Here is a 27,378-nt window from a genome sequence, read left to right as displayed (position 1 = left end):
GCTAAAGACGTAGACGACAGTGCTCCACTGAAATCTTGATCTCACAACCCTCAGCATGACTCCGCTGTGTTCTGCTTTAGACAAAGGGGGGAAAAGACTTCTTTCATCACACGTTTTGCACTGTTTACGGTGTTTGCAGTGCTCTTTCTTAAATGAAAACCAGGAATCGGCACCATATGAGGTGTGACTAGATAATATTGGAACAAGTAGCCTCGCCATTCCATGCGTGACGTGAGCAAAGTGTAATTCCTGTCTTTATAGTGTGCTTGTTAGAGACTTAGCTGGCACCCAGAGCGCTTTAAATCTGGGAGTCAGCAGCCCAAGACAAGAGAGCTTCCTTCGTCTATGTTTTTTGCGTGAAGGGGGGAAACCATGCATGTGCTGCAAACGATCTTAGTATCGAAGTGCCGTCCCACATAACGGATCCGAACAATCTGCTTTACAGAGGAGCACTGCCGGAGCTTATCGTTGGCAAACTGAAGACCAGGCCGACCTCTTCTGTGACTCTTGAACACTGAATCTCAAGGTTGTGAATTCAAGCTCCACGCTGGCGGGAAATTCCATAGGTAATGATCACATTTTCTTGCATGCTAATCAAAAGAAATATTAAGAAACTTTTCCCGATACCAGTTTTTTACAAAAGTAAAGGCACACGGCACATGTATTTAGTAACAACTACCTCAGAGATTGTAAGCTGGGTAGTTTCAGATCAGATCACTTTTTTTATCAAAGGTTCAAGCAAACCCGTGTAGCGGCAATGCTTGTTAATAAGACAGAATTAAGTGTTGCGGTGCTTTCCCAAATGAGGCCTCATCTCTCTGTTCATCTCTGTGGTGCAGCCGCAGAGAAACTATTCATGCAGGCTGATTTAAAGATATTTTCTTTTGATAAGGGACAGCTCCCAAAGGGGGATGCACTTAGCTAAGCCTGGCTATCATGATCAATGGTCAACCATTGGCGCCTATCTGTCTAGGGAGTGCCAGAAGGACATCTGGACTGCATTCCTACGTGTCAGGAGTAAGTGACTCACATCTCACCTTGATCAACCAATCAGGGACTGGTAGGGTCGAGTAACCCACGTGGGACTCTGATGCCCATGGAACTTTCAGCCAATTAACGAGCTGAAGTTCCTCCAGGTAACAACAGGCAACACAGAGGGCCTGAGAGAATTCTGTGAACTTTTTCGGACAATTCAAAGGAGAATTCCAGGGCAGGACGGCCCAGGAGCAGAAGGCTCCCAAGGGAAGGACATTCTCGCAGCGCGCCTCCTGACCATCCTGAGACTCAGCCCGGACAACCACGGAACGGCCAGTGGGTTCGAGTGCCAGAACTTTCCTTTGTTCTAAGAGTCTAGAGCGGAGGTTGCCAGAGAGTAACCAGAGGATCCACCCGAGGTTAGCATCAGCAGTAAGCCTCGTGAACAAGTCGGAACTGTGGACAGCTGAATCACTATTCAGAACTAGCGCTTCATCAGGAACGAACCGGTCCTCTTCCTGACTTGCTGGGACCCACAGTCATCTTTTCTCCTGTGCACAAACTTTGCTAGTTAAAGCCAACACTAACTAGCCGGTCAGTGAGCGTCAGCAGCGCACCGTCGCAAGCCGCACAGCACAGCCTGGTATGGAGCCAGAGAGCCCGCAGGAGATCTGAATCCCCAGAGATTGGATGAGTATTCAACTTCAATGCATTACAGCTCGAGAATTCAATTGTTATCCCAACCAATTGATATCAATTTAATTCCTAAGAGTTATGTACTTGTTTTGAGCATCCAATGTAGAAGTTATAACCAAGTGCATTTACGAAACGGTCTAAATGAATGATATACTGAACGTATGTCCTCTTGATATATGTAACTCTTCGTAACTGACTGAATATATATGTTTTGTATTCTGATAATCCTCTCGATAAGATCTGTTAGTTTTACATGCATATTCTATGTATTAATAAATGTATCCTCGTGTATTAGTACCTGTGTGTGTGTTGTTTGAGTTATATCGCATGGTTGGATTCTAAGGCCATTAAAAGAATCAATTATGTGATTTACTGCTACAATTAATAATTGTCCCAGTAAATGCCCAAACCCTACAGAACTGGTGCCTCGTGAGAGCACACTACAATACTCTGCGTGAGAGATTGTGTGATTGTGTCCTGTGAGTGTGCTTGTGTTATAGTACTCTGTGTGTGAGGTGGTACCCTGTGTGTGTGATTGTGTCCTGTGTGTGAGATTGTGTGATTGTGTCCTGTGGGTGTGCTTGTGTTATAGTACTCTGTGTATGACGTGGTACCCTGTGTGTGTGATTGTGTCCTGTGTGAGATTGTGTGACTTGAGTCTTGTGTGTGTGAGGTTGTATGATTGTCCTGTCAGTGTGTGTAATAGTACCCTGTGTGTGTGATGGTGTTATAGTACTCTGTGTGTGATTGTGTCCTGTGTGTTGAGATTGTGTGATTGTGTTGTGTGTGCATGACATTGTGCCTTGTGTGTGTGAGATTGTGTGACTGAGTCTTATGTGTGTGAGGTTGTATGATTGCGCCCTGTGTGTGTTTGTTTGATTGTGCCCTGTATGAGAGACTGTGCCCTGCCTATGTGCATGTGTAAGAGTATTAAATGTGCATGTAACAGTACCCTGTGTGTGCATGTGTCTGTGTGATTGTGCTATGTGTGTGTGTTTATTAGATTGTGCCCTCTGTGTGTGATTGTGCCTTGTGTGCGCCTATTCCTTGTGTGCATGTGTCTGGAATTGTGCTGTCTGTCTGTGTTTGGATTGTGTCCTGTGAGTGCTTGTGGGATTGTGCCCTGTCTGTGTGTGTGATTCTATACAATGTCTATAGATATGTCTGTTTGTAATATTTAATATGCACTCTGTGTACATGTGTGATCCTATTACAGTGTTTGTAGGTGTTCATGAGTGCATATACATGTGTGTGATTGCAATGTATCCTGTGTGTGTCTGTGTGTGAAGTGTAATGGGGAGAGATGGAACAGAAAATGTAATATTAAGTACTTTAAGTAAGTAACACACACACAACAAACACAGTGTCACAGTATCCCAACTCATTTTACTGTAGTTTGATTAAAAACAAAATCAGAAGCAGAAGCTGCAGGTAAAGAGAGTGAGAGCAGAGGGCGCTGACCCCAGGACTCAGCAGAACTATCAGACTCCACTGTTGTCCTGCGCCCAGGTCCTGTAGCTGGAGACCCGGGTGTATACCCTAGGGGAGTTGGGCCAAGCGCAACCTCTTCCAGAGCTCACAGTCCCAGCCAAGGCCCGTAACTGGCTCAGTTCAGCCCCTAAGAGCCCCAGTCCTTCAGTGCTCTAGTGTCTCCAGTCAGGGGTTAAAGGTCACTGTGACTCTGGGCTCATGAAGACAGTAACTGGCTCAGTTCAGTCCCTGAAAGCCCCAGTCCTTCAGCACTCTAGTGTCTTCAGTCAGGGGTTAAAGGTCACTGTGAGTCTGGACTCATGAAGACAGTAACTGGCTCAGTTCAGTCCCTGAAAGCCCCAGTCCTTCAGAACTCTAGTGTCTTCAGTCAGGGGTTAAAGGTCACTGTGACTCTGGGCTCAGGAAGACAGTAACTGGCTCAGTTCAGCCCCTGAGAACCCCAGTCCCCAGTGAGAGTGAGATAAGAATTATTGATTCCCTGAGGAGAGGGATTCACATCAGAAAAATAATGCTACTGACAGGATAAAGGTCCTCTTGATATGAGCTTGTATTATCAGTCCACCTGGAGTCCTGATTTCTGTATCTGAGCTCTATTAACACAAACCACAGCAGGTGTGTTACGGGAGCCAGATTGGTCTCCCATGTAGAGGTCAGTTACACCTGACGGTTTTTCTGGAGAAAACACTAGACGGACTTCAGGGAAAGACACACTAGGTTTATTTGTGAGGACAGTTTGTGATCCAGTTCACAGGGGAACAGCCAAAGGCAACCCAGCCCAGGCAGATCCAGGTTGGTAGTCAGGGAACAGTCCGTAATCCATAACAAGGTAATCCATCCGAGACGAGCACATGATAAAACCCCCAGAAGAGGGAAAACAAGACGAGGAACAGTCACGGAACAGGAACGGGACTGGAATCGCTGGGTCCCGTGCTCAGAGGACAGGACATCTGGGGATAAGGCCTATGCCCTCAGGCTCCTCCAGGTGGTGTCCCACCTGGAGTCCTGATCCCTGAGCTCCACTAACACACAACAGCTACCACTCTCCTCCCTCATGCCCCAACCTGTGGCTATTTCATCACTTACTTTTAGTGTCTAGGATCAGAATTAAAAACAGCAGCTGCAGGAGAAGCACCTTCAGTCTCTGATTCTCTCAAAGGACACAAGACTGTCTCTCCTTCACAGTGCTGGGCACTAGAATAGAGGACTGACCCTCCTCAACTACTGCTGGGCACAGAGCACTGACCTTCCTCAACTACTGCTGGACACAGAGCACTGACCCTCCCCCAACTACTGCTGGACACAGTGCACTGACCCTCCCCAGCTACTGCTTGGCACAGAGCACTGACCCTCCCCAGCAACTGCTTGGCACAGAGCACTGACCCTCCCCAACTACTGCTGGACACAGAGCACTGACCCTCCCCAAATAATGCCGGGCACAGAGCACTGACCTTCCTCAACTACTGCTGGACACAGAACACTGACCCTCCCCAACTGCTGGGCACGGAGCACTGACCTTCCTCAACTACTGCTGGACACAGAGCACTGACCCTCCCCCAACTGCAGCTGGACACAGAGCACTGACCCTCCCCAACTACTGCTGGACACAGAGCACTGACTCTCCCCAGCTACTGCTTGGCACAGAGCACTGACCCTCCCCAACTACTGCCGGGCACAGAGCACTGACCTTCCTCAACTACTGCTGGACACAGAGCACTGACCCTCCCCCAACTACTGATGGACACAGAGCACTGACCCTCTCCAACTACTGCTGGACACAGTGCACTGACCCTCCCCAGCTACTGCTTGGCACAGAGCACTGAGCCTCCCCAGCAACTGCTTGACACAGAGCACTGACCCTCCCCAACTACTGCTGGACACAGAGCACTGACCCTCCCCAACTACTGCTGGGCACAGAGCACTGACCTTCCTCAACTACTGCTGGACACAGAGCACTGACCCTCCCCAACTACTGCTGGGCACAGAGCACTGACCTTCCTCAACTACTGCTGGACACAGAGCACTGACCCTCCCCCAACTGCAGCTGGACACAGAGCACTGACCCTCCCCCAACTACTGCTGAACACAGAGCACTGACCCTCCCCAACTACTGCTGGACACAGAGCACTGACCCTCCTAACTACTGCTGGACACAGAGCACTGACCCTCTTAACTACTGCTGGACACAGAGCACTGACCCTCCCCAGCTACTGCTTGGCACAGAGTACTGACCCTCCCCAACTACTGATGGGCACAGAGAACTGACCCTCCCCAACTACTGCTGGACACAGAAGACGGTCCCTCTCCATTTACTACTGGACACAGAGCACTGACCCTCCTAACTACTGCTGGACACAGAGCACTGACCCTCTTAACTACTGCTGGACACAGAGCACTGACCCTCCCCAACTACTGCTGGACACAGTGCACTGACCCTCCCCAGCTACTGCTTGGCACAGAGCACTGACCCTCCTCAGCAACTGCTTGGCACAGAAGACGGACCCTCTCCAGCTACTACTGGACACAGAGCACTGACCCTCCTAACTACTGCTGGACACAGAGCACTGACCCTCCCCAACTACTGCTGAACACAGAGCACTGACCCTCCCCAACTACTGCTGGACACAGAAGACGGACCCTCTCCAGCTACTACTGGACACAGAGCACTGACCCTCCTAACTACTGCTGGACACAGAGCACTGACCTTCTCCAGCTACTACTGGACACAGAGCACTGACCCTCCTAACTACTGCTGGACACAGAGCACTGACCTTCTCCAGCTACTACTGGACTCAGAGCACTGACCCTCCTAACTACTGCTGGACACAGATCACTGACCCTCCCCAACTACTGCTGGACACAGAGCACTGACCTTCTCCAGCTACTACTGGACACAGAGGACTGACCTTCTCCAGCTACTATTGGACACTGACCCATAGGACTGGGCCTTCACTTTCTATAGGCCTGGCTGCCACACAGTTCTGCAGAAAGACTCACCCCACTCACAGTGGGATTGCAGGTGCTCTGTGATCTAGAGCTCAGACTGCAAGCTTGCTGGAGCTCCCACCCACAGGCACGGTAGGGCTGTCATGAAAGAATGACTCTGGAGGGGCCCCAGAGAGAGACAGGGCCCCCCGCGCCTCGTGCTCCAGTCGCACTCCAACCCGCTCCTGCCTGGAAGATCGGGGCAGGCTTTATAGCTGGAGCCATGGGGGTGATCCCGGTGAAGAGCCTTTTCACTTCATTGAGCCCAAGTCTCCGATTTTTCAATCCATTAGGTACTAGATCAGATATATAAGATCATTTATTGGCCATGAGACACACAGACAGGGAGAGAAGCTGGGGGTCAGAGCACAGGGTCAGCCATTTACACGGCGCCCCTGGAGCAGTTGGGGTTAAGGGCCTTGCTCAGGGTCCCAACGGAGTAGGATTCCTCTGCCGGCTGTGGGATTCCAACCGGCAACCTTCCAGACACAGGCGCAGATCCTGAGCCACAGAGCCAGCGCTCTGTCTGATGCCCAGTGGGGCCAGATGGGCTAAATGGCTCCCTGGTGTCTGCAAGCTGTCTGATTGTCTTACTCTCGTGATTGAGGCCAGTCTGGTGTCTCCCTCACTGACCAGCTGGCCCAGTTTCTTACTCAGTTGTAAAGTGTTTCCTGTGGGGCTGTAGAAGAGTGGGAGTACAGGAGTATTGCAGTATTGGAGAGCAGGAGTATGGCAGTATTGAAGTATAGAGTGTGGGAGAACAGAAGCATGAGATTATAGGAACATGGGATTATAGGAGTATGGGAATACTGGAGTCTAGGATTCAAAGAGAATAGGAATGTTAGAGTACAGGAGCAAAGGTGTCTGGGACAATGATGAGGTTAATTAGAGTAAAAAGTAAACCCACAGAAGCTCAGCAGGTGTGAGCCTGGTCAGTACCTGGATAGGAGACCTCCTGGGAAAAACTAAGGTTGCTGCTGGAAGAGGTGTTAGTGGGACGAGCAGGGGGCGCTCACCCTGCGGTCTATGTGGGTCCTAATGCCCCAGTACAGTGACGGGGACACTATACTGTAAACAGGCGCCATCCTTCGGATGAGACATAAAAGGATGAGAGGTCCTGACTCTCTGTGGTCATTAAAAGTCCCAGGCTGTTTCTTGAAAAGAGTAGGGGTGTTACCCCGGCATCCTGGCCAAATTTCCCATTGACTCTTACCAGTCATGGCCTCCTAACAATCCCCCTCTATGAATGGGCTTCATTACTCTGCTCTCCTCCCCACTGATAGCTGATGTGTTGAGAGTGTACTGGCGCACTATGGCTGCTGTCTTATCATCCAGGTGGGGCTGCACACTGGTGGTGGAGGAGAGTCCCCATTACCTGTAAAGCACTTTGAGTGTCCAGAAAAACCCTATATAAATGCAAGCAATTATGAATTATTATTAATTCTAAAGAATTATAGGAGTATAGAAGTAATGGAGAATTGGAGGACAGGAATATGGGAGTATAGGTGTAGGGGAGTGTGGAAGTAAACAATTATAGGAGTTTGGGAATATAGGAGTACTGGAGAATGAGAGTATGAGAGTATGGGATTAAAGCAGTATGGGAGTCTGATAGTATGGGAATTCAGGAGTATGAGAGTATAGGCACATGGGAGTGTGCCTATACTCTCATATTCCTCTTATATTGTAGGAATATGAGAGTATTGGAGTCTGAGAGTATCAGAGTATGGCATTTCCAGAGTATAGGAGTATACTCAACAGCTTTCTTCTCGGCCTCCCCATGATCACAGCCTGGGTCCCTTCACACTGTGAAGGTATGGAATTTAAAATTGATACATTTCTCTTTAATCAGAAAAATCCCAACAGAGACTGGAAGCCAAAGCACAGTAAATATCTTTGGAGCAGCGATCAGACGTGGTCGACGTGCGCTGGAGAAGCACAGACCTTTGTGCAGTTTCTGCTGCTTATTGCTATTGTTAACATTTACAAGTTCATCGCTATTTCAATGATGATCAAATCGCTCCTCTAACCGAACATCTAGTTGAAGGTGGAGTGCGGGGTTTGTGAACAACTCGTACAACTCAGGCGTGATCAAGAAGAATTCCCCTCTCCAGCCCTCTGGTGTGGCCTCACTGCCAGCTGGGGGAGTGAGTTCGTTAGTGACTGGGCTCGTTTCCGTCCTTAAACCTGAAACCACACGTCTGGTCATCTTGCACAAGCCGCTCTGCAGCAGCCCCTTCTCTTCATAAATCAGAAATGGGAAGACTGGGGGTGGTGGTGGTGCTGAACGTCTTCCCCACAGAGCTGGGGTTGTGGACTCAGGTTCTGGGGTGCTGTGTGTGTGGAGGTCTTCTTGTGTTTGCTTGAGTTATCTCCTGGAGTTCCACTTTCCTCCAGCAGCCCAGAGATATCCCGGGAGACTAAGTGACTTCTGAGCAAACTGGCCCCCTGTTCTCGTGTCTGTGTCTGTGTGCTGCCCCGTGATGGACTGGACTCTCCTCGAGGCTGGACCCTGCCCTGAGCCCACTGCCTGATGGGATAGGCTCTGCCCTCCCGCAACCCTGAAGCAGATGCCGAGGTTAGAGAGTAGATGGATGGATAATTCCCATTATTTCTGGAATCCTGACACTAAAGACACTCTCCCCAAATTTGCTGATGTACTTGTAGAGTAGGGAGATTGATTTCCATTATCTTTTGGGCAGCCAATTCATACAAGAAGGGAGATCATTAGTATTGTCAGTATGAAAGGTATCATCAGTGTTAGTATCAGTAGTATCAGTTTCAGTATTATTTTCTCTATTAGTGTTAATATCATTATTAGTATCATCATTAGTACTAATTTCAGTATCATTATTAATATCAGTATTTGTGTCAAGATTAGTATTAGTATTGTCATCCATCTATATTTCTATAGTGTTACCAGCTGTAGATTCTTGCATCTATAGTGAAATCCTATACCAACACCTTTACCCTTAATGAGCAACAATATTATTTATTGGTGTTTCAGTATTATCATTGGGATTGTTAGTATCAACAGCAGTAGCGATATTTAAAAGAAGTGCATCCTGACTCATGATTTCACAAATTTAAGATTTTGTTATTCTTGGAAGTTGCAAGAGGTTTGCACAAGCTGTGCTGAAGAAACCAAGCCGTTATTAACCCCGAATCATGTGGTGTTTCGCAAGGGTGCGAGCCTGCTAACGGCCCGCGGTTGAGAAAGAAGACCTCAGCCCTGATTCAGCAGGATTCCTCTCCACCTGCTTCTCGCTGTGTTTCCTATAGCTGTTGATTCACAGAGACTGAATTCCTGGATGGGCAGCTAGAGCTGAAGACTACAAGCCAGGACTACAAATACCAGGAAGCTGTGTGACACCAGAGGGCCAACTGACAGTTTCACGGGGTTCCATTGGCCCTAGAGCTTGTTTCTACAGTACAGTACACAGGGCTTGGCAAAGACAGTTCTAGTGCCTTTGTTTGGAGATTGGAATTTGGGATACATTGAAGGAAGTAAGTTGAAAGGGAAGGGACTTTTGGGGGCTTAAAAAGAATTCTGTAGGTGAGGTTTTGTAGTTCAAGGGTCAGAGAATAATATGTTCTTTAAGAAAGTAAAGAGGTTCAAGTTAATTGTTTGAACATGGAATAAAACCACAGTTACTTACTTTACATCTAGTGTGTAAGAACTTTACTGTAGTGACAAGAGGTCATTAAAACCAGAAACTCTCTTGAACGTCTGCATTGCTTGGATGCTCTTCCACTTTGAGGACTTTTGGGAGTTCCAGCAGTGAACCAGAAATGACTAAAGTTTCAGAAAACTTCTGGGAGCTCCAGTGTCTTTAAACCAGAAAGGATTAAAGACAGTTTGAGTCTCAGATGGTCGTTCATGAAACAACAGGAACACAGAGGAGCATCTTCCCTGTTAATCTCTGCATTCACACCTTCTCCAGGGGCTTTCATACTCCCAGTAAAGCCTCAGTCTGTCTCGTGTGTCAGCACAGACACCGTTCTGAGGGGTGAGAGAATTTCAAACCTGACCTGACTTGACCTATTTTCATTTCTGATCTGGGCTGATTGTCTTTTCAGAATTCCTGAAAGAGGAGGTTCACCTAATCAGAAATAGCCACTGTGCCACGTGTGGAAGCGTTCTATAGTTCTGAAGCACATGCCATGGTCACTCATACCCTTTCATGATAATACCACAGGGGGAGCCCTCTGGTCACAGTTTGAACTGCTCTTCCCCAACGTTTCCTCTGCTGTCCTCTGGCTTGTGTCAGCTGGGTTGATCAGTGTGGGACACTCCCTTCAGACTAAAGAGACTCAGTTCCTCCAGCCTGTCAGTGTGGGACCATCCCTTCACACTAAAGATGCTCAGTTCCTTCAGCCTGTTAGTGTGGGACACTCCCTTTAGACTAAAGAGACTCTGTTCCTTCAGCCTGTCAGTGTGGGACACTCCCTTCAGACTGAAGAGACTCAGTTCCTCCAGCCTCTCAGTGTGGGACACTCCCTTCAGACTAAAGAGACTCAGTTCCTTCAGCCTGTCACTGTGGGACACTCCCTTTAGACTAAAGAGACTCTGTTCCTCCAGCCTCTCAGTGTGGGACACTCCCTTCAGACTAAAGAGACTCAGTTCCTTCAGCCTGTCACTGTGGGACACTCCCTTCAGACTGAAGAGACTCAGTTCCTCCAGCCTCTCAGTGTGGGACACTTCCTTCAGACTGAAGAGACTCTGTTCCTTCAGCCTGTCAGTGTGGGACACTCCCTTCAGACTGAAGAGACTCAGTTCCTCCAGCATCTCAGTGTGGGAAATTCCCTTCAGACTAAAGAGACTCAGTTCCTTCAGCCTGTCACTGTGGGACACTCCCTTTAGACTAAAGAGACTCTGTTCCTTCAGCCTGTCAGTGGGGGACACTCCCTTCAGACTGAAGAGACAGTTCCTTCAGCCTGTCACTGTGGGACACTCCCTTCAGACTAAAGAGACTCAGTTCCTTCAGCCTGTCAGTGGGGGACACTCCCTTCAGACTAAAAAGACTCAGTTCCTCCAGCCTGTCAGTGTGGGACCCTCCCTTCAGACTAAAGAGACTCAGTTCCTACAGCCTGTCAGTGTGGGACACTCCCTTCAGACTTAAGAGACTCAGTTCCTTCAGCTTGTCAGTGTGGGACACTCCCTTCAGACTGAAGAGACTCAGTTCCTCCAGCTTCTCAGTGTGGGACACTTCCTTCAGACTGAAGAGACTCTGTTCCTTCAGCCTGTCAGTGTGGGACACTCCCTTCAGACTGAAGAGACTCAGTTCCTCCAGCATCTCAGTGTGGGAAATTCCCTTCAGACTAAAGAGACTCAGTTCCTTCAGCCTGTCACTGTGGGACACTCCCTTTAGACTAAAGAGACTCTGTTCCTTCAGCCTGTCACTGTGGGACACTCCCTTCAGACTAAAGAGACTCAGTTCCTTCAGCCTGTCAGTGGGGGACACTCCCTTCAGACTAAAAAGACTCAGTTCCTCCAGCCTGTCAGTGTGGGACCCTCCCTTCAGACTAAAGAGACTCAGTTCCTACAGCCTGTCAGTGTGGGACACTCCCTTCAGACTTAAGAGACTCAGTTCCTTCAGCTTGTCAGTATGGTATACATCTCTGGAATTATTCCAGTGCAGCAGCATCTTTTGTTTTGTAACATGCTGACCACGACAGTGCACTATACTCTAAAACAGGACTTTGTCCTTGTTCTACAGCTGGGGAGGATTGTCAACTCAAGGCTCACGATTTTATTCATCCCTCCGTTGTCGCACCACTTCTTCCAGCTCAGGGTCGTGAGGGAGCAGGAGTCTATCCCAGCAAGCAACGGGCCCAGGGCAGGGTACGCCCTTGACAGGACGCCAGTCCATCACAAGGCACACACACACGCTGACACCAGGGCCAATATTCCCAGAGGCCAATATCCTACCAGTGTGTCTTTGAACTGTGGGAGGAAACCCATATGAACATGGGGAGAACATGCAAACTCCACACACAGCACCCCAGAGCTGAACCCCAGGACCTCAGCGCTACAAGGCACACATGCTCACCCCTGCTCAGTGCCAGAGGTCTAGCTGCTCTTTCGTCTGTTCAATTCCAGCTTTGTCCTGCTGTCTCCCCCCCAGGGTGATTGGAAATCAGATTCGGGGAGTCTGCAGAGCTATCAGGTGTGCGCTTATCAGGGTCGAATCACACAAGCGCCAGTGCAGCAGCTCATCAAGATGAGAACGACACACAGCTGCGAAGATGGAATCAGAAAAGACAGGAGACCGATCCCTGACTCACCTCGGGACAGGAGGATCTTCTTTACGCGAAAGGTGGTGGGAGTGTGGAACAAGCTGCCCAGCCATGCTACTGAAGCTGGGCGGCACTTTCAGATCAGTTACGTAAAATCAAGCGGGCGAGAGGGGCTGAACAGCTCTGTGTGTGATTGGCTGTCTGCAGGGTTTAAGAGCGGCACAGCCCACAGACGGGCTCACACCGAGAGCTGAGTGAGTGGGCACATCGACACCACAGTGACCCCCAGAGTAAGTGTGTCTCCTTTGATCTGCTCTCTCCACACTCTCACTGGGCTTTACTGCACTCTACTGTGCTTTTACCACAATCTCACTGGGCTGTACTGCACTGTACTGTGTTTCTACCCTCATTTCACTGGGCTTTACTGCACTGTACTGTGTTTTTACAACAATCTCACTGGGCTTTTCTGCACTGTACTGTATTTTTACCACAATCTCACAGGGCTTTACTGCACTGTAGTGTATTTTTACCTTGATCTCACTGGGCTTTTCTACACTGTACTGTGTTTTTACCTCGATCTCACTGGGATGTACTCCACTGTTCTGTGTTTTACCACAAACATAGTGGGATGTATTGCACTGTACTGTGTTTTTACCACAATCTTACTGGGGTGTATTGCACTGAACTATGTTTTTACCACAATCTCACTGAACTTTACCTGTAATGGACTGTTTTACCACAATCTCGCTGGACTTTACCTGTAATCAACTCTTTTACAATCTCACTGGGTTTTACTGCACTGTACTGTGCTTTCACCACACAATAACAAAGTATATCTTACTACAGTACTTGACAGAAAGTCTCAGTGCTGTGTGTGGCTGTGTAGGTTGCTGTATTGCCCTGATTGGACTGGGATTCGTCTGTGTTCAGTGACCAGCTGTGTGTTAAAGACGCAGGTGTGCTCAGGGATACAGACTCATCTGTCTGGTTTTCTCTAACAGATGGATGTGTTTCTCCTCCTGCTGTGTCTGGAGCTGCTGTCCTCAGTGAGAGCCAGTGAGTATTATTCTCACTCCTCCTGCTCCTTAGATCCTGAGCTGGAACTGAAGCTCTGCTGTGGTTCAGAGTGATATACATTTCTATTGAGTATTCAATCAGCAATCTAATTAGACACAATCTCAGAGCAGTTTCAGTTTAATTTATTTGCCACAGGCGCAAGCGCAATGAGATGCTTATTTGCATGTAGGCTCCAATACAAAGACATTGAGGAAACACCAACTTCAGCACACAACAACAGCAGCAGCAACAACGAAGCTGAATAACACACAGATAAAAGGCAGCACAAGCAGTGTGCAGTTGTAGAGTCACTGTAGAATTAGACAAGCTGACATCCTGAGGGAAGAAGCTGTCTCTGAGTCTGGAGATCCGTGTCTTTGTGCTCCTATAATGCTTACCAGAGGGTAATGGACTGGGCCAAACTGATCAACCTTGTGACACATTCCAGTCAGACATCAAGCTGCTGCCAAACCACACTGTGATCCCACAGGTGATACCACACTCTCAACAGAGCACCTGCAGACTGGAGTAAGAATACCTGAAGACAGAGAGATCACAGAGAATCCCTCAGTAATAAAACACACAACAGGACAGGAGACACAGTGAGAGAGAGGAGATCACATAGAATCTCTCAGTAATACACAACAGGACAGGAGACACGGTGAGAGAGAGGAGATCACTGAGAATCCCTCAGTGATAAACACACACAACAGGACAGGAGACACAATAAGAGAGGAGATCACAGATAATCTCTCAGTGATAAACACACACAACAGGACAGGAGACATAGTGAGAGAGAGGAGATCACAGAGAATATCTCAGTGATAAACACACACAACAGGACAGGAGACACAGTGAGAGAGGAGATCACTGCAAACCTCAGTAACAGGATGGGAGGTGTAATTCTGAGTGTCGTAAGAAAGCAGGAAACCAGTTGTCCTGAGAATTTGCCTCTTGTAACACTCTGTCTTTCAGAGTCTCATCAGTGTGACTGGTGCTACCATCGCGGGCAGTGTGGTAAGACACTGGAGCGAATCATCTAATCAATAAAATCCTGATCAGTGATTGATTAAGGAATGCTCTGATTAATGACCCTGAATGATGATTGGTTAAGGAATGGCCTGACTGAGGTCCAGTCTCTTGTCTACACAACCGATCAGTGTACACAGGCACTGTGTCCCTGTTACAGGCCCTTCTGCCTGGGTATCCAGGCCTTTTGGTCACTGCAATGGGCAACGTCAGTCTCCTGTGGACATCAGGACCTCCAGAGTGACCACTGACCCCAATCTGACTGAGCTGACCTTCACTGGGTACAGAGAGAAGAACATCATGAGAGAGCTGACCAACAACGGACACACAGGTAACACTGACACACACATTGACTGACTGAGACAGTGAGAGACTGACCGAGACAGAGACTGACCGAGACAGAGACAGTGACTGATCGAGACAGCGAGAGACTGACCGAGACACTGACTGACTGAGACAGAGATGGACTGACTGAGACAGTGACTGACCGAGACACTGACTGACTGAGACAGGGACTGACTGACTGAGACAGTGACTGACCGAGACAGTGAGAGACTGACCAAGACAGAGACTGACTGAGACAGTGACTGAGCGAGACAGAGACTGACTGACTGAGACAGTGAGAGACTGACCGAGACAGAGACTGACCGAAACAGTAACTGACCGAGACAGTGAGAGACTGACCGAGACAGAGACTGACTGAGACAGTGACTGACTGAGACAGAGACTGACTGACTGAGACAGTGACTGACCGAGACAGTGAGAGACTGACCAAGACAGAGACTGACCGAGACAGAGACTGACTGAGACAGTGACTGAGCGAGACAGTGACTGAGCGAGACATTGACTGACCGAGACACTGACCGAGAGACTGACCGAGACAGTGTGTGACTGGGACAGAGACTGACTGAGACAGAGACAGTGACTGAGACAGAGACTGGCTGACCGAGACACTGTCTGACTGAGACAGAGACTGACTGACTGAGACAGTGACTGACTGAGACAGTGTGTGACTGGGACAGAGACTGGCTGAGACAGAGACTGACTGACTACGACAGTGACTGACTGAGACACTGACTAACTGAGACAGAGACTGACTGACTGAGACAGTGACTGACCGAGACAGTGAGAGACTGACCAAGACAGTGTGTGACTGGGACAGAGACTGACTGAGACAGAGACTGGCTGAGACAGAGACTGACTGAGACAGTGAGAGACTGACCGAGGCAGAGACTGACTGAGAAAGTGACTGACTGAGACAGAGACTGACTGAGACACTGACTGATCGAGACAGAGACAGAGAGAGGTGAGAGAGAGAGAGAGGGAGGCAGCACAGAAGATGAGCTCCTAATTTCTTTGAGATTTTATTGTTTTCTGGAACTGAACAAATAGTCTAGGAATAAGGCAACATCTAACAAAACTAAAGAAAACTACAGAAGTAAAGAAATAATTCGCCATTGAAAAAAAAAAATCAACAAAGCAAACATCTAAAAAACTGAAGATCAACTATAAGACACAGCTACACCTGAGGATAAAGGACCTGAGGAAAAACTCCAAAAAAGAAAAATCCCCAAGAGATGAAGAGAAACAAACAGAAAAGGAATAATTAAAACAAGGAAATAAGAATAAGAAGACAAGAAAGAAAGAAAGAAAGAAAGAAAGAAAGAAAAAGTACACCAAAGGAAACAAGAAGGAAAGGGAAAATACAAGCAGCATCAAGACTCAGCCATCAACACGAAAAACACCTGGTAAGCCCTGTTCTTTCTTCTCCTTTCTTGAAGAGGCCTCTAAAAAATTGAACTGCTTTGCTAGATAAAAGTTTAAAAAGTCTTTAGAAAAAGTTACCTTAAAGTTTAAACTAAACAAAATACCACTTGGGCCCACTACACTCAAAAGGCCAAAGTTGAAGAACCTGTCCCCAAGCAACAGGGGGCTGATTGTATTCAAAACGCCCGAGCCAGGCCGTCTGTTTGCTCTTCTCACCTGGGCCCATTGTATTTAAAAGAGGAAGATGAGTACAGAGCAGAACACAGCCCCACTGGACCAGCCCTGCCCCCTCAGCACAGTACTCCAGTACCCTGAGGACGTGAAAACCGTTAAGACCAGGAAACAGTACAAAGACTCCTGGATGAAAGAAAACCCAGAGACCCTCATTGCTGACTACTGCCAGGCAGGAGAAAAACACATAAAAACCAACCTGCTCTTTTTTACTGAGCATCCGAATGCCTGGCACACAGCTGTGTGTAAGAATTATACAAACACCACCAGAAGGGGCATCAGCAAAGGCAGGCAAATCTCCATAGGGGGCGACAGCGAGGTAGAAGACACTGTCCTGACTGTCAACACCTACCACAATGGTACAGTGATGATACAGGGCAGTGAGGCCGCTCTGGAGCTTTTCGAGGAAAAGTTCACAGACCTTAAAACACAGGCCGACCTGGAGAAACCTCCCCCAGAAACAGGAGAGAGACCCAGCAGCCTGATGCCCGCCACACCGGAGAGTTCAGCTCCACCTGACTCGGAGCCCACAAACACAGCCTCAGCCACAGAACAGCCCAGCAAGAGTGTAGCCCTCGGCAACACGGAAACACACCACCCGGACACACACAGCCCACACCAACCCCCCTGTGACCACAGCACAGTGCGCCTCCTGAGAGAGAAACTCTCTGCTCTGGAGCTGGACTTCACTGAGTTCAAGGAGCTGATGCTGGGGAGACTCACAGAGGGGCAGACAGCACAACAGCTAAGAGACGAGGTTAACAAACACAGGAACGAATGTAAAACCTCCAACAAACAGCTCAGGGCACAGATGGAGGAGCTGCTGCAGGACAACAGTAAGCTGCAGTCGGAAGTAGCAAAGCTGAGAGAGGAGCTGCAGCTCGCGGAGAAGACAAGCAAGACTCTCAAAGACCAGCTGAGGAAACTCACTACTTCACACTGCAGCCCGGACTGCAACAGAACAGCCCTGAGACCCAGAACACACAACACACAACACCCACCCCCAACCCGCAAAGACACACCCACCTCCACACAACCTGACACCCCTACAACCCCAACCACCAACTCCCACTTACCCAGTACCCCCACCGTAGCAAACACCACACCCACTGCACCCCCCGGCACCCCAAATCCCCTCACAACTCTACTGCCCAAAAGCACATGCACCTTGCCGAACACTCAGGGTGACCCACACACACACCCGGCCCCGCCTAACTCCTCCACCTCACACACTGCACCCCCCCAAGCAGCCGCCCGCCCGGCAGCACAGCGCCCCTCCAGCAGACTGGACACCAGAGGCAGACGCATGGAAGTAGCCCTTCTCATCGACTCCAACGGGAGGTACATCGATGAGCACAGGCTCTTCCCGGGATTGCAAACAGCAAAGCTCTGGTGTCCGACGACAGAGAAGGCCCTGCAGCTGCTGTCCAGGTCGGTACTGGGAGCCCCTCAGCACATCATCATCCACACCGGCACCAACGACTTGAGGACCCAGAGGGAGCAGGTGGCCCAGTCCATCAGGAGAGTGGCAGAGAGGGCCATACAGGAGTTCCCTCGCGCCCGAATTGTCATCTCCACCCTGCTGCCGAGACAGGACGAGCAGCACCACACCATCCAGAGAATCAATGCCGAGATCTCACGGTGCTGCGCCCTGCTCCCAAACGTCTATCTGGCCCATCACTCCACCCTTGGACCACAGCATCTACACGACCATAAACACCTCAAAAAACAGACCATTGGACTCTTCACAAAAACTCTGAAAGACACCACACTGGGCAGACACCCAAACAGCATCCCAGAGAGAAACAGGAGGACTACCAGAGGAACGCCCCAGCACCCACACCCCCAACCCAGACCAGCTCAACCCACAAAGAACAGAACCAGCACCACCATACAGCCCTCCAACCCAGACCAGCGCCCGAACAGGACCAGAACCAGCACCCCTCACCCAGACCAGCAGCTGAACCGGACCAGAACCACAACCCCTCCCCACCCAGCACAACAGCAGAGCCGGACCGAGCCCCTCCTGCACAGCTACGCCGCAGCCCTGGCCAGACCAGCAGTCCCGAGTGGTTTGGAGCTGGGAGAAATCCGGCAGCTCCTGAACCTCATCTGCACCCGGCTTATGAGCTGAACTTCCATCACCCACAGCGACAGACAAAAACCCAGCACAATACTTGTTTCTGTTGATGATGTAAATGTCCAACACAAATTTGATACAGTTCCAGAAAACAAAAACAAATTGCAAAGATAATTCAAACGATAACAATGAGATCTCTAAAGATAAGTATGTGGAACATTCAGGGTCTGGGCTCGTCAGCATTTGGGCTGAAGAGCACTGATCCTGAATTTATCAAGGATGTAAAGGAGACAGACATCATGATCCTACAGGAGACATGGTGTCGGGGAGACTTGGCTACCCACTGTCCCCCAGGCTACAAGGAGATCATGGTGCCCTCAAAAAACCCCAAATCACCCGGGGCAGAGACTCTGGGGGGATCATTGTGTGGTACAGAGCGGAGCTCAGTCACTCCATACAATTAGTAAAGAAAGAAGAGTCACGAGTTTGGCTTAAAATCAAAAGAAATACCATCTGTACAGAAAACGAGGTTTTCCTGTGTGCTGTCTACATCCCGCCCTCCGAATCCCCCTACTACAGTGAGGGAATTCTCCCCAGCCTCCACACGGAGATCGGTCACTTCCAGGGCCAGGGAAACGTGCTGCTCTGTGGTGACCTCAACGCACGAACAGGCACACTGGCAGACTTCACCAGCACACAGGGAAATACACACATATTCGGACAATCCCCTCTGTACCACACACCGGTCACCTCACACAGGTGCAGCCATGACACCACGGTCAACAGCACCGGGCGCGAGCTGCTGCAGCTCTGTCAAGGGCTGGGCCTGTACATCGTCAACGGCAGGACTAGAGGGGACTCTCTAGGCAGGTTCACCTACAGCTCAGCTCTGGGCAGCAGTGTGGTGGACTACGCCATCACCGACCTGGACCCCTCCTGTATCAGTGCCTTCACTGTCAGGCCACAAACTCCCCTCTCCGACCACAGCCAGATCACACTCTACATGAAGAGAGCACACCAGTACAGAGACACACGGACACAGCCCAGCCAGCTGTATGACCTCAACCAGGCATACAGATGGGACACAGACAGCCTAGATAGATACCAAACTGCACTGGGCCATGACGAAATTCAGACACTGATGGACACATTCCTAAACACTCTGTATCAAACCAATAAATTAGGCATCAACTTGGCCACACAAAAACTAAATCACCTATTCCACAAACTAGCATCAAAATCTAAGCTAAAAACAACTAAATCAAAAAACTACCAAAAAACAAAAGCAAAAGAAAAGTGGTTTGATACGGAGTGCAAAAACATCAGAAATGCACTACGAAAAGTCTCAAATGAAAAACACAGACAACCACACAACACAGATCTGCGACTCAGGTACTGTGACATGGTAAAACTTTACAAACACACGCTGAAAAAGAAAAGAAACACATACATAGACAAACAACTTGCAGAAATTGAGGAGTCACTAAATCAGAACTGTTTCTGGGAGAAGTGGAACAACTTAAACAAATCAAAACCAGAAGAATTGGCCATCCAAAATGGAACAATCTGGCAAACATACTTTGAAAATCTCTATGAAAAGCTCCCAAATACAAATCAATCAGACCAAAACACCATTTATGAAAAACTCAAAATTTTGGAATTGGCTATCAAAGACAACCAAAACCCCTTAGACTCCCCAATCACTGAGCAGGAGCTACTGGACAAACTCCAGGCCCTCAGACCACGCAAAGCCTGTGGCCATGATGGTGTCTTAAATGAGATGCTGAGACACAGCAGCCCAAAGTTGCAACAAGCCCTGCTCAAACTCCTCAATCTCATCATGACAGCTGGATGTTTCCCCGAGGCCTGGAACCAAGGACTGATCACGCCCATCTATAAGAGTGGAGATAAACTAGATCCCAACAACTACCGGGGCATCTGTGTGAACAGTAACCTGGGGAAGGTATTCTGCAGTATCCTAAATACACGAATACTGGCCTTCCTTACCGAACACAATGTCCTGAGTAAAAGTCAGATTGGCTTCTTGCCAAATCACCGCACATCTGATCACATTTACACCCTACACACACTGATAGACAAACACGTCCACCAAAAACACAAAGGAAAAATTTTTGCCTGCTTTGTCGATTTCAAAAAAGCATTTGACTCGATTTGGCATGAGAGATTGTTTTATAAACTACTCCAAAGTGGCATAGGGGGCAAAGTGTACGACATAATTAAATCAATGTATTCAGAGAACAAATGTGCAGTGAAAATTGGAAACAAAAGGACTAAATTCTTCACCCAAGGCCGCGGGGTGAGACAGGGCTGCAGCCTGAGCCCAACACTGTTCAATATCTATATCAATGAATTAGCAGGAATGTTGGAGCAGTCTGCAGCTCCTGGTCTCACACTACACGACACAGAAATCAAGTTCCTGCTCTACGCAGATGACCTGGTCCTGCTGTCGCCCACAGAACAGGGGCTGCAGCAGAACCTGGCACTGCTGGAGCAATACTGTCAGACCTGGGCACTGACAGTCAATCTGGACAAGACCAGAGTTATGGTTTTCCAGAAGAAAGCCAGACCTCAGGGAAACAGGTACAAATTCACACTGAACAACAACACATTGGAGCACACATCCAGCTACACATATCTCGGTCTCACCATCAGCTCTTCCGGGAGTTTTGACCTGGCAGTGAAGGCACTGAGGGAGAAGGCACTCAGGGCTTTCTACGCAATAAGAAGGAGGCTTTTCAACATCAACCCACCAACAAGAATCTGGCTCCAAATATTTGAAAGTGTAATCCAACCCATTGCCCTATACGGCAGTGAAGTGTGGGGTCCACTCACAGACCAGGAGTACACCCAATGGGACAAACACCCCATAGAAACTCTGCACATGGAGATCTGTAGAAACATCCTCCGTGTGCAGAGAAAAACTCCTAACAACGGGTGCAGGGCCGAATTAGGCCAGTACCCACTATTGATAAACATACAGAAAAGAATATTAAAGTATTGGCTACACCTAAAAAACAGTGACCAAAATTCCTACCACCACAAAGCCCTGCTGAGCCAAGAGCTGAGCCCAAAACAGAGCCCCCTGAGCCAGCTGGTCCTGAGGCTCACCGACCTGAGCCACACCGACACTAACCAGCCCCAGGACAGCACTGCTAGAGCACCACAACCCAGACTCAACCACATCACAGCACAGATCAAACAGCAATATCTCACACACTGGGACACACACACACAAACACAACATAAACTGGAATGTTACAGAACCTTAAACAGACAATACACACTAGCTGAATATTTGACCAAAATAAAAAATAACAAACAGAAACAGACCCTGACGAAGTACAGGCTCAGTGACCACAACCTGGCCATAGAAACTGGGCGACACAGGCAGACCTGGCTGCCCAGAGAGGACAGGCTGTGCTCCCACTGCCAGCGGGGAGAAATAGAGACAGAGGTGCACTTCCTACTGCACTGTGACAGATACTCTGGGATTAGAGAAACATTCTTCCCGAAATTCAGAAATCTAATCCCAGAGTTCCCACACCTGCCAGAATCACAACGGGTCCCAATCCTACTGGGAGAGAGAGGAGGGAACTCAGTTGAACTGGCAGCCCAGTATGTGATCTCCTGTCACAGCCTGAGGAACAGTGAGTCTGTCTCCCAATAATGCTCCAGCCGCCTACAGAATATGTCAATATTTTATAATATGTCTTTGTTGTAAATGTCTGTAATATGTCTGTAGATTTTATTTTACTTCTATTTTTGTTTTGTTTCATGTAAATATCATTACTTTCATTTGCTTTGGCAACACTGATTGTACCCATCGGTCATGCTAATAAAGCACCTTGAATTGAATTGAATTGAATTGACTGACTGAGACAGTGTGTGACTGAGACAGAGACTGACTGAAACACTGACTGACTGAGACAGAGACTGACTGACTATGACAGTGACTGACTGAGACAGAGACTGACTAAGACAGTGTGTGACTGAGACAGAGACTGACTGAGACACTGACTGACAGAGACAGAGACTGACTTAGACAGAGACTGACTACGACAGTGACTGACTGAGACAGAGACTGACTGACTAAGACAGTGACTGACCGAGACAGTTAGAGACTGACTGAAACAGTGTGTGACTGGGACAGAGACTGACTGAGACAGAGTCTGGCTGAGACAGAGACTGACTGAGACAGTAAGAGACTGACCGAGACAGAGACTGACTGAAACAGTAACTGGCCGAGACAGTGAGAGACTGACCGAGACAGAGACTGACTGAGACAGTGACTGACTGAGACAGAGACTGACTGAGACACTGACTGACTGAGACAGTGTGTGACTAGGACAGTGACATAAACAGTGAGTGACTGGGAGAGTGATGGGAGCAATGTGTGACTGGGACAGTGACAGGAGCAGTGTGTGACTGGGACAGTGACTGGGACAGTGACGGGAGCAGTGAGTGACTGGGACAGTGACTGGGACAGTGACGGGAGCAGTGTGTGACTGGGACAGTGATGGGAGCAGTGTGTGACTGAGACAGTGACGGGAGCAGTGAGTGTCTGAGACAGTGACAGGAGCAGTGTGTGACTGGGACATTGACGGGAGCAGTGTGTGACTGGGACAGTGACAAGAGCAGTGTGACTGGGACAGTGATGGGAACAGGGTGTTACTGGGACAGTGACGGGAGCAGTGTGTGACTGGGACATTGACAGAAGTAGTGAGTGACTGGGACAGTGACGGGAGCAGTGAGTGACTGGGACAGTTAGAGGAGCAGTGTGTGACTGGGACAGTGACGGGAGCAGTGAGTGACTGGGACAGTGGCGGGAGCAGTGAGTGACTGGGACAGTGACGGGAGCAGTGTGTGACTGGGACAATGACAGAAGCAGTGAGTGACTGGGACAGTGATGGGAGCAGTGAGTGACTGGGACAGTGGCAGGAGCAGGGTGTGACTGGGACAGTGACTGGGACAGTGATGGGAGCAGTGATGGGAGACACCCTGGCTCTCTCTGGCTGTGTGTCTCAGTGCAGGTGACCCTACGGCCAGGGGCGGGGGTCAGTGGCGGGGGGCTCTCTGGCTGGTACTCCGCTGTCCAGTTCCACTTCCACTGGGGAAACTCCGCAGACTTCCCCGGCTCCGAGCACCTGCTGGAAGGCCAGCGCTTCCCCATGGAGGTGAGGGGACAGTGCGGGACTGTGTGACTGTGTCCAGGGTTGTGTGACTGTGTCCAGGGCTGTGTTACTGTTTCCAGGCTTGTGTCACTGTTTCCAGGGCTGTGTGACAGTGTTTTCAATGCTGTGTCACAGTGTTGTGTAACTGCTGTGTTGTGTTACTGTTTTCAATGTTGCATTACAGCATTCAGTGCTGTGTCATAGTGTTGTGTAACTGCCGTGGTGCTGTGTTGTGTTATCAGCTGCACATTGTCCATGTGAAGAAGGGGAAGAGTTTGCCTGCAGCTCTGGCTGATCCTGAGGGCATTGCTGTCCTGGGCTTCTTCATAGAGGTCAGTACTGAGAGAGAGAGAGACAGGACACTGAGAGAGAGAGACAGGACACACAGAGAGAGAGACAGGACACACACACACACAGAGACAGGACACACAGAGAGAGAGGATACACAGAGAGAGAAAGGACACACAGAGAGAGAGAGAGAGAGACAGGACACACAGAGAGAGAGAGAGACAGGACACACAGAGAGAGAGACAGGACACAGAGAGAGAAACAGGACACAGAGAGAAGGAGAACACATTGAGAGAGAGACACAGAAAGACAGAACAAAGTGAGAGAGGACAGAGAGAGGACAGGCATGATAACAGAGAAGTGATATGTGATAGTGAACGTCTGAAATGACATGGGGTTCATCTGTCGAGCCAGCAAAGCTGTCTGGTTGAGCCCCAGTGTCCAGCAGAGGGCAGTGTTCCTGCAGGAAGATGAGTGTGCAGGCTCTCAGCTCCTGGGGTTCCCCGGGGTCACTGTGTGTGTCCAGTGGCACTGTCCAGTCCAGAGACCAGCTGATCTCAGACATGTGGAGATGAAGACCACAGACTGGGGCACAGAAAGCCTCTCTTTGGGTTGCTAGGCGACAGAGGCAGGTGGCACTCCTGAGGGCTGGAAGACACTGACGTCACTCCTGAAGGAGGTCGCTGGGACAGGTGAGGTGACAGGAGAGGAGTGTCCAGCCAGTGAGGGTCCATCAGCGAGCGCTCTCGGTTAAGGATGCGTCTCTCTCTCGTTCCCCCACAGGCTCCACTAAGACTCTGGCTCTGTCCCTCTCCCTGGACGAGCTGCTGAGGGGGGTGGACCGCTCCAAGTTCTTTCGCTACAGGGGGTCCTTGACCACCCCTGACTGTAATGAGGCTGTGGTATGGACCGTGTTCCAGGAGCCTGTGAGGGTCAGCAGAGATCTGGTGAGAGACAGGCGGACGTGTGTGTGTCTTAAACATGTTTGTATTGAGCTGTTAGTGTCCAGTCAGTGTGTCTGTATTAATCCCTCTCTCTCAGTGCAGTGTTAATGTACTGGAGTGTCCAGTCAGTGTGTCTGTATTAACCCCTCTCTCTCTCAGTGCAGTGCTAATGTACCAGAGTGTCCAGTCAGTGTGTCTGTGTTAACCCCTTTCTCTCTCAGTGCAGTGTTAATGTCCTGGAGTGTCCAGTCAGTGTGTCTGTATTAACCCCTCTCTCTCTCTCTCAGTGCAGTGTTAATGGACTGTAGTGTCCAGTCAGTGTGTCTGTATTAACCTCTCTCTATCAGTGCAGTGTTAATGTATTGGAGTGTCCAGTCAGTGTGTGTGTATGAACCCCCCTCTCTCTCTCAGTGCAATGTTCATGTACTGGAGTGTCCAGTCAGTGTGTCTGTATGAACCCCTCTCTCTCAGTGCAGTTTTAATGTACTGGAGTGTCCAGTCAGTGTGTCTGTATTAACCCCTCTCTCTCTCAGTGCAGTGTTAATGTACTGGAGTGTCCAGTCAGTGTGTCTGTATTAACCCCTCTCTCTCTCCAGATTGACCAGTTCACTACAGTCCTGCACTTGGCTGATGTTTATCGCCCTGTCTTGCCTCTGAATGGCCGCAGTATCTTCTCCTCCCCTGCTGTCGGGCTGGCCCTGGGTGCGAGCTCCAGGGATGGAAGCAGTCCTGACCAGCTCCTCACTGGAGCTGAAAAGGAGCTGTACGTTCTGTCTGGCTAAGGGAACAGGGGGCCGTTGTTGAGAAAGTAATTGTTTTCACTCTACATCTGCATTTGAGACATCTTTCCTCTCTCTCTTCCTGAGTCAGGACCACTCATCGCTCTCTCCTTTGGGTGCAGCTGCATGGCTCCTACTCATAAACATAACATCCCCGCAGTAAGTTACAGGGGCTGTGAAGTCATTTGGGGATTGTATGATGTATGAAGCACATGAAATCATATCAGGACTTTGTGATGTCATGGTGGCACTGCTCTGTCTGTATCACATCCTGCTTATTCTGTGTTTTAATAATTACTACTGCTTCAGAATCTGTTTGAAATATTTAATAAATGCTGGGCAGTCCCGCCTGAGGAGAGACGCCAGCACCTTCTCTCTGCATCGAACCCGAGCTCACACTCACCCTCCCCTGTCCTGCGACAGGACTTCAACACATTAGCACGCGAGTCACTGCCTCAAGCTGAAGTTACAGTTCAGCTACCTGCTTGTGCAGAGACCCGACAATCCCTGTTTAGAGGCTGCCAGGACCCCCAGATCTCTCCCCAGGACTGGCCCTGTCTCATTCTCACCTACTGATGACAACCTCACCTGTCACGCAGATGAAATGTCCACCTCCTCGGTGTCACTGTCCAGCCACTGTCCTGGTGCCTCTGACAGGGAGTCTTCCTCGTGACTTCATCCACAGCCTTTAGATTCAGGGCTTTCAACTGGAGCACAAGAGCGGAAACTAGCTGGAAGTGCATCTAAAACTGAGAACAGGAGCACATCCTTACACAGAGGGTGGTGGGAGTCTGTAGCAAGCAGCCCAGCCATGTTCTTGAAGCTGATATACAGACTTCTTTTCAGAAAGAACTGGATGTGGGTCGACATTTCTTCATACTTCTTCATTGCTTTTTACAGCCCACGTTTCTCTCCATGAAGAAAAAAACGTGTCGCTGCCACCAAACAGATGTAAAACCCTGGGCTGGGTTTAGGGTTTTGGGCTTTCATATGAAGAAAAACAGAGTTTTCACTGGCCGATTATCACACTTGATTGGGAACTGAAATAAAGAAAAAAGAAAAGAGTAACAGACACAGCGCGTCCACACCGTACTTCCCCCTGAGACAGAGATCAAATAAAACTGCTCTCACACTAAACAAACCACCACAGGAAAAATAAACCCAATAAGAAATAAAATACACAATACAGAATATGCTGATGTGACCCTGTCTAAGGATTAGACTGGCTGTAGCTGCTTACAGACACAGTGCTGACTACAAACTACAACTCCCATAAACACCCTGAGCCACTTCCTGTCTGCGTCACAGTCCCTATTCCTCCTGGCTGTGGTGACATCAGTGGGTCCCTTCCCGTTCTGGCAGCTTCACAGCCTCCGGTGCGCGCAGGAGAGACTCACACAGGATTTCATTTTTAAAAGTTTATTTTCTTAAAATTAGAAAAAAAAACATGGGAGGGTTTCCAGAGATATTTACAAGTCAGGAGTACAGCTGGCTGGTAGCGAGTTATCTCGCCCTCTCTGGTACATGTTATTTTTCCCTGTTTATTTTTTTTTATTTAGTATAAACATGACACAAAATCATCATTTCTAAAATTACTATTATATTTATGACATCATCTCAGAGGACAGAGA

The 27,378-nt window shown here is 49.1% G+C and overlaps 1 protein-coding gene across 1 annotated transcript; it reads left to right on the top strand.

Moving 5' to 3' along the window:
• Positions 1-12,625: 12,625 nt before the first annotated feature.
• On the top strand, positions 12,626-25,868 carry LOC148825319 (carbonic anhydrase 4-like). Its single transcript, XM_088926441.1, has 9 exons — positions 12,626-12,671; positions 13,383-13,437; positions 14,413-14,454; positions 14,627-14,797; positions 23,591-23,739; positions 23,979-24,068; positions 24,644-24,716; positions 24,808-24,971; positions 25,565-25,868. The coding sequence occupies exons 2-9, from the start codon at positions 13,383-13,385 to the stop codon at positions 25,748-25,750; spliced, it is 930 nt and encodes a 309-aa protein (XP_088782567.1). The 5' UTR covers positions 12,626-12,671; the 3' UTR covers positions 25,751-25,868.
• The last annotated feature ends 1,510 nt before the right edge of the window (positions 25,869-27,378 follow it).

Source organism: Atractosteus spatula, chromosome 10 (assembly GCF_055471065.1).
Source record: "Atractosteus spatula isolate fAtrSpa1 chromosome 10, fAtrSpa1.hap1, whole genome shotgun sequence".
In the NCBI taxonomy this organism is placed as follows: domain Eukaryota; kingdom Metazoa; phylum Chordata; class Actinopteri; order Semionotiformes; family Lepisosteidae; genus Atractosteus; species Atractosteus spatula.
The sequence above is the reverse complement of the archived record's forward strand: the minus strand, read 5'-3'. Positions and strand labels throughout refer to the sequence as shown.

Excerpts from the sequence above, each read along its gene's own strand:
- LOC148825319 (XM_088926441.1), top strand. The coding sequence starts at position 13,383 with ATGGATGTGTTTCTCCTCCTGCTGTGTCTGGAGCTGCTGTCCTCAGTG. Across the intron at positions 23,740-23,978 it reads GCCAGCGCTTCCCCATGGAG|CTGCACATTGTCCATGTGAA; the intron begins GTGAGGGGACAG and ends TTGTGTTATCAG. Across the intron at positions 24,972-25,564 it reads TGAGGGTCAGCAGAGATCTG|ATTGACCAGTTCACTACAGT; the intron begins GTGAGAGACAGG and ends CTCTCTCTCCAG.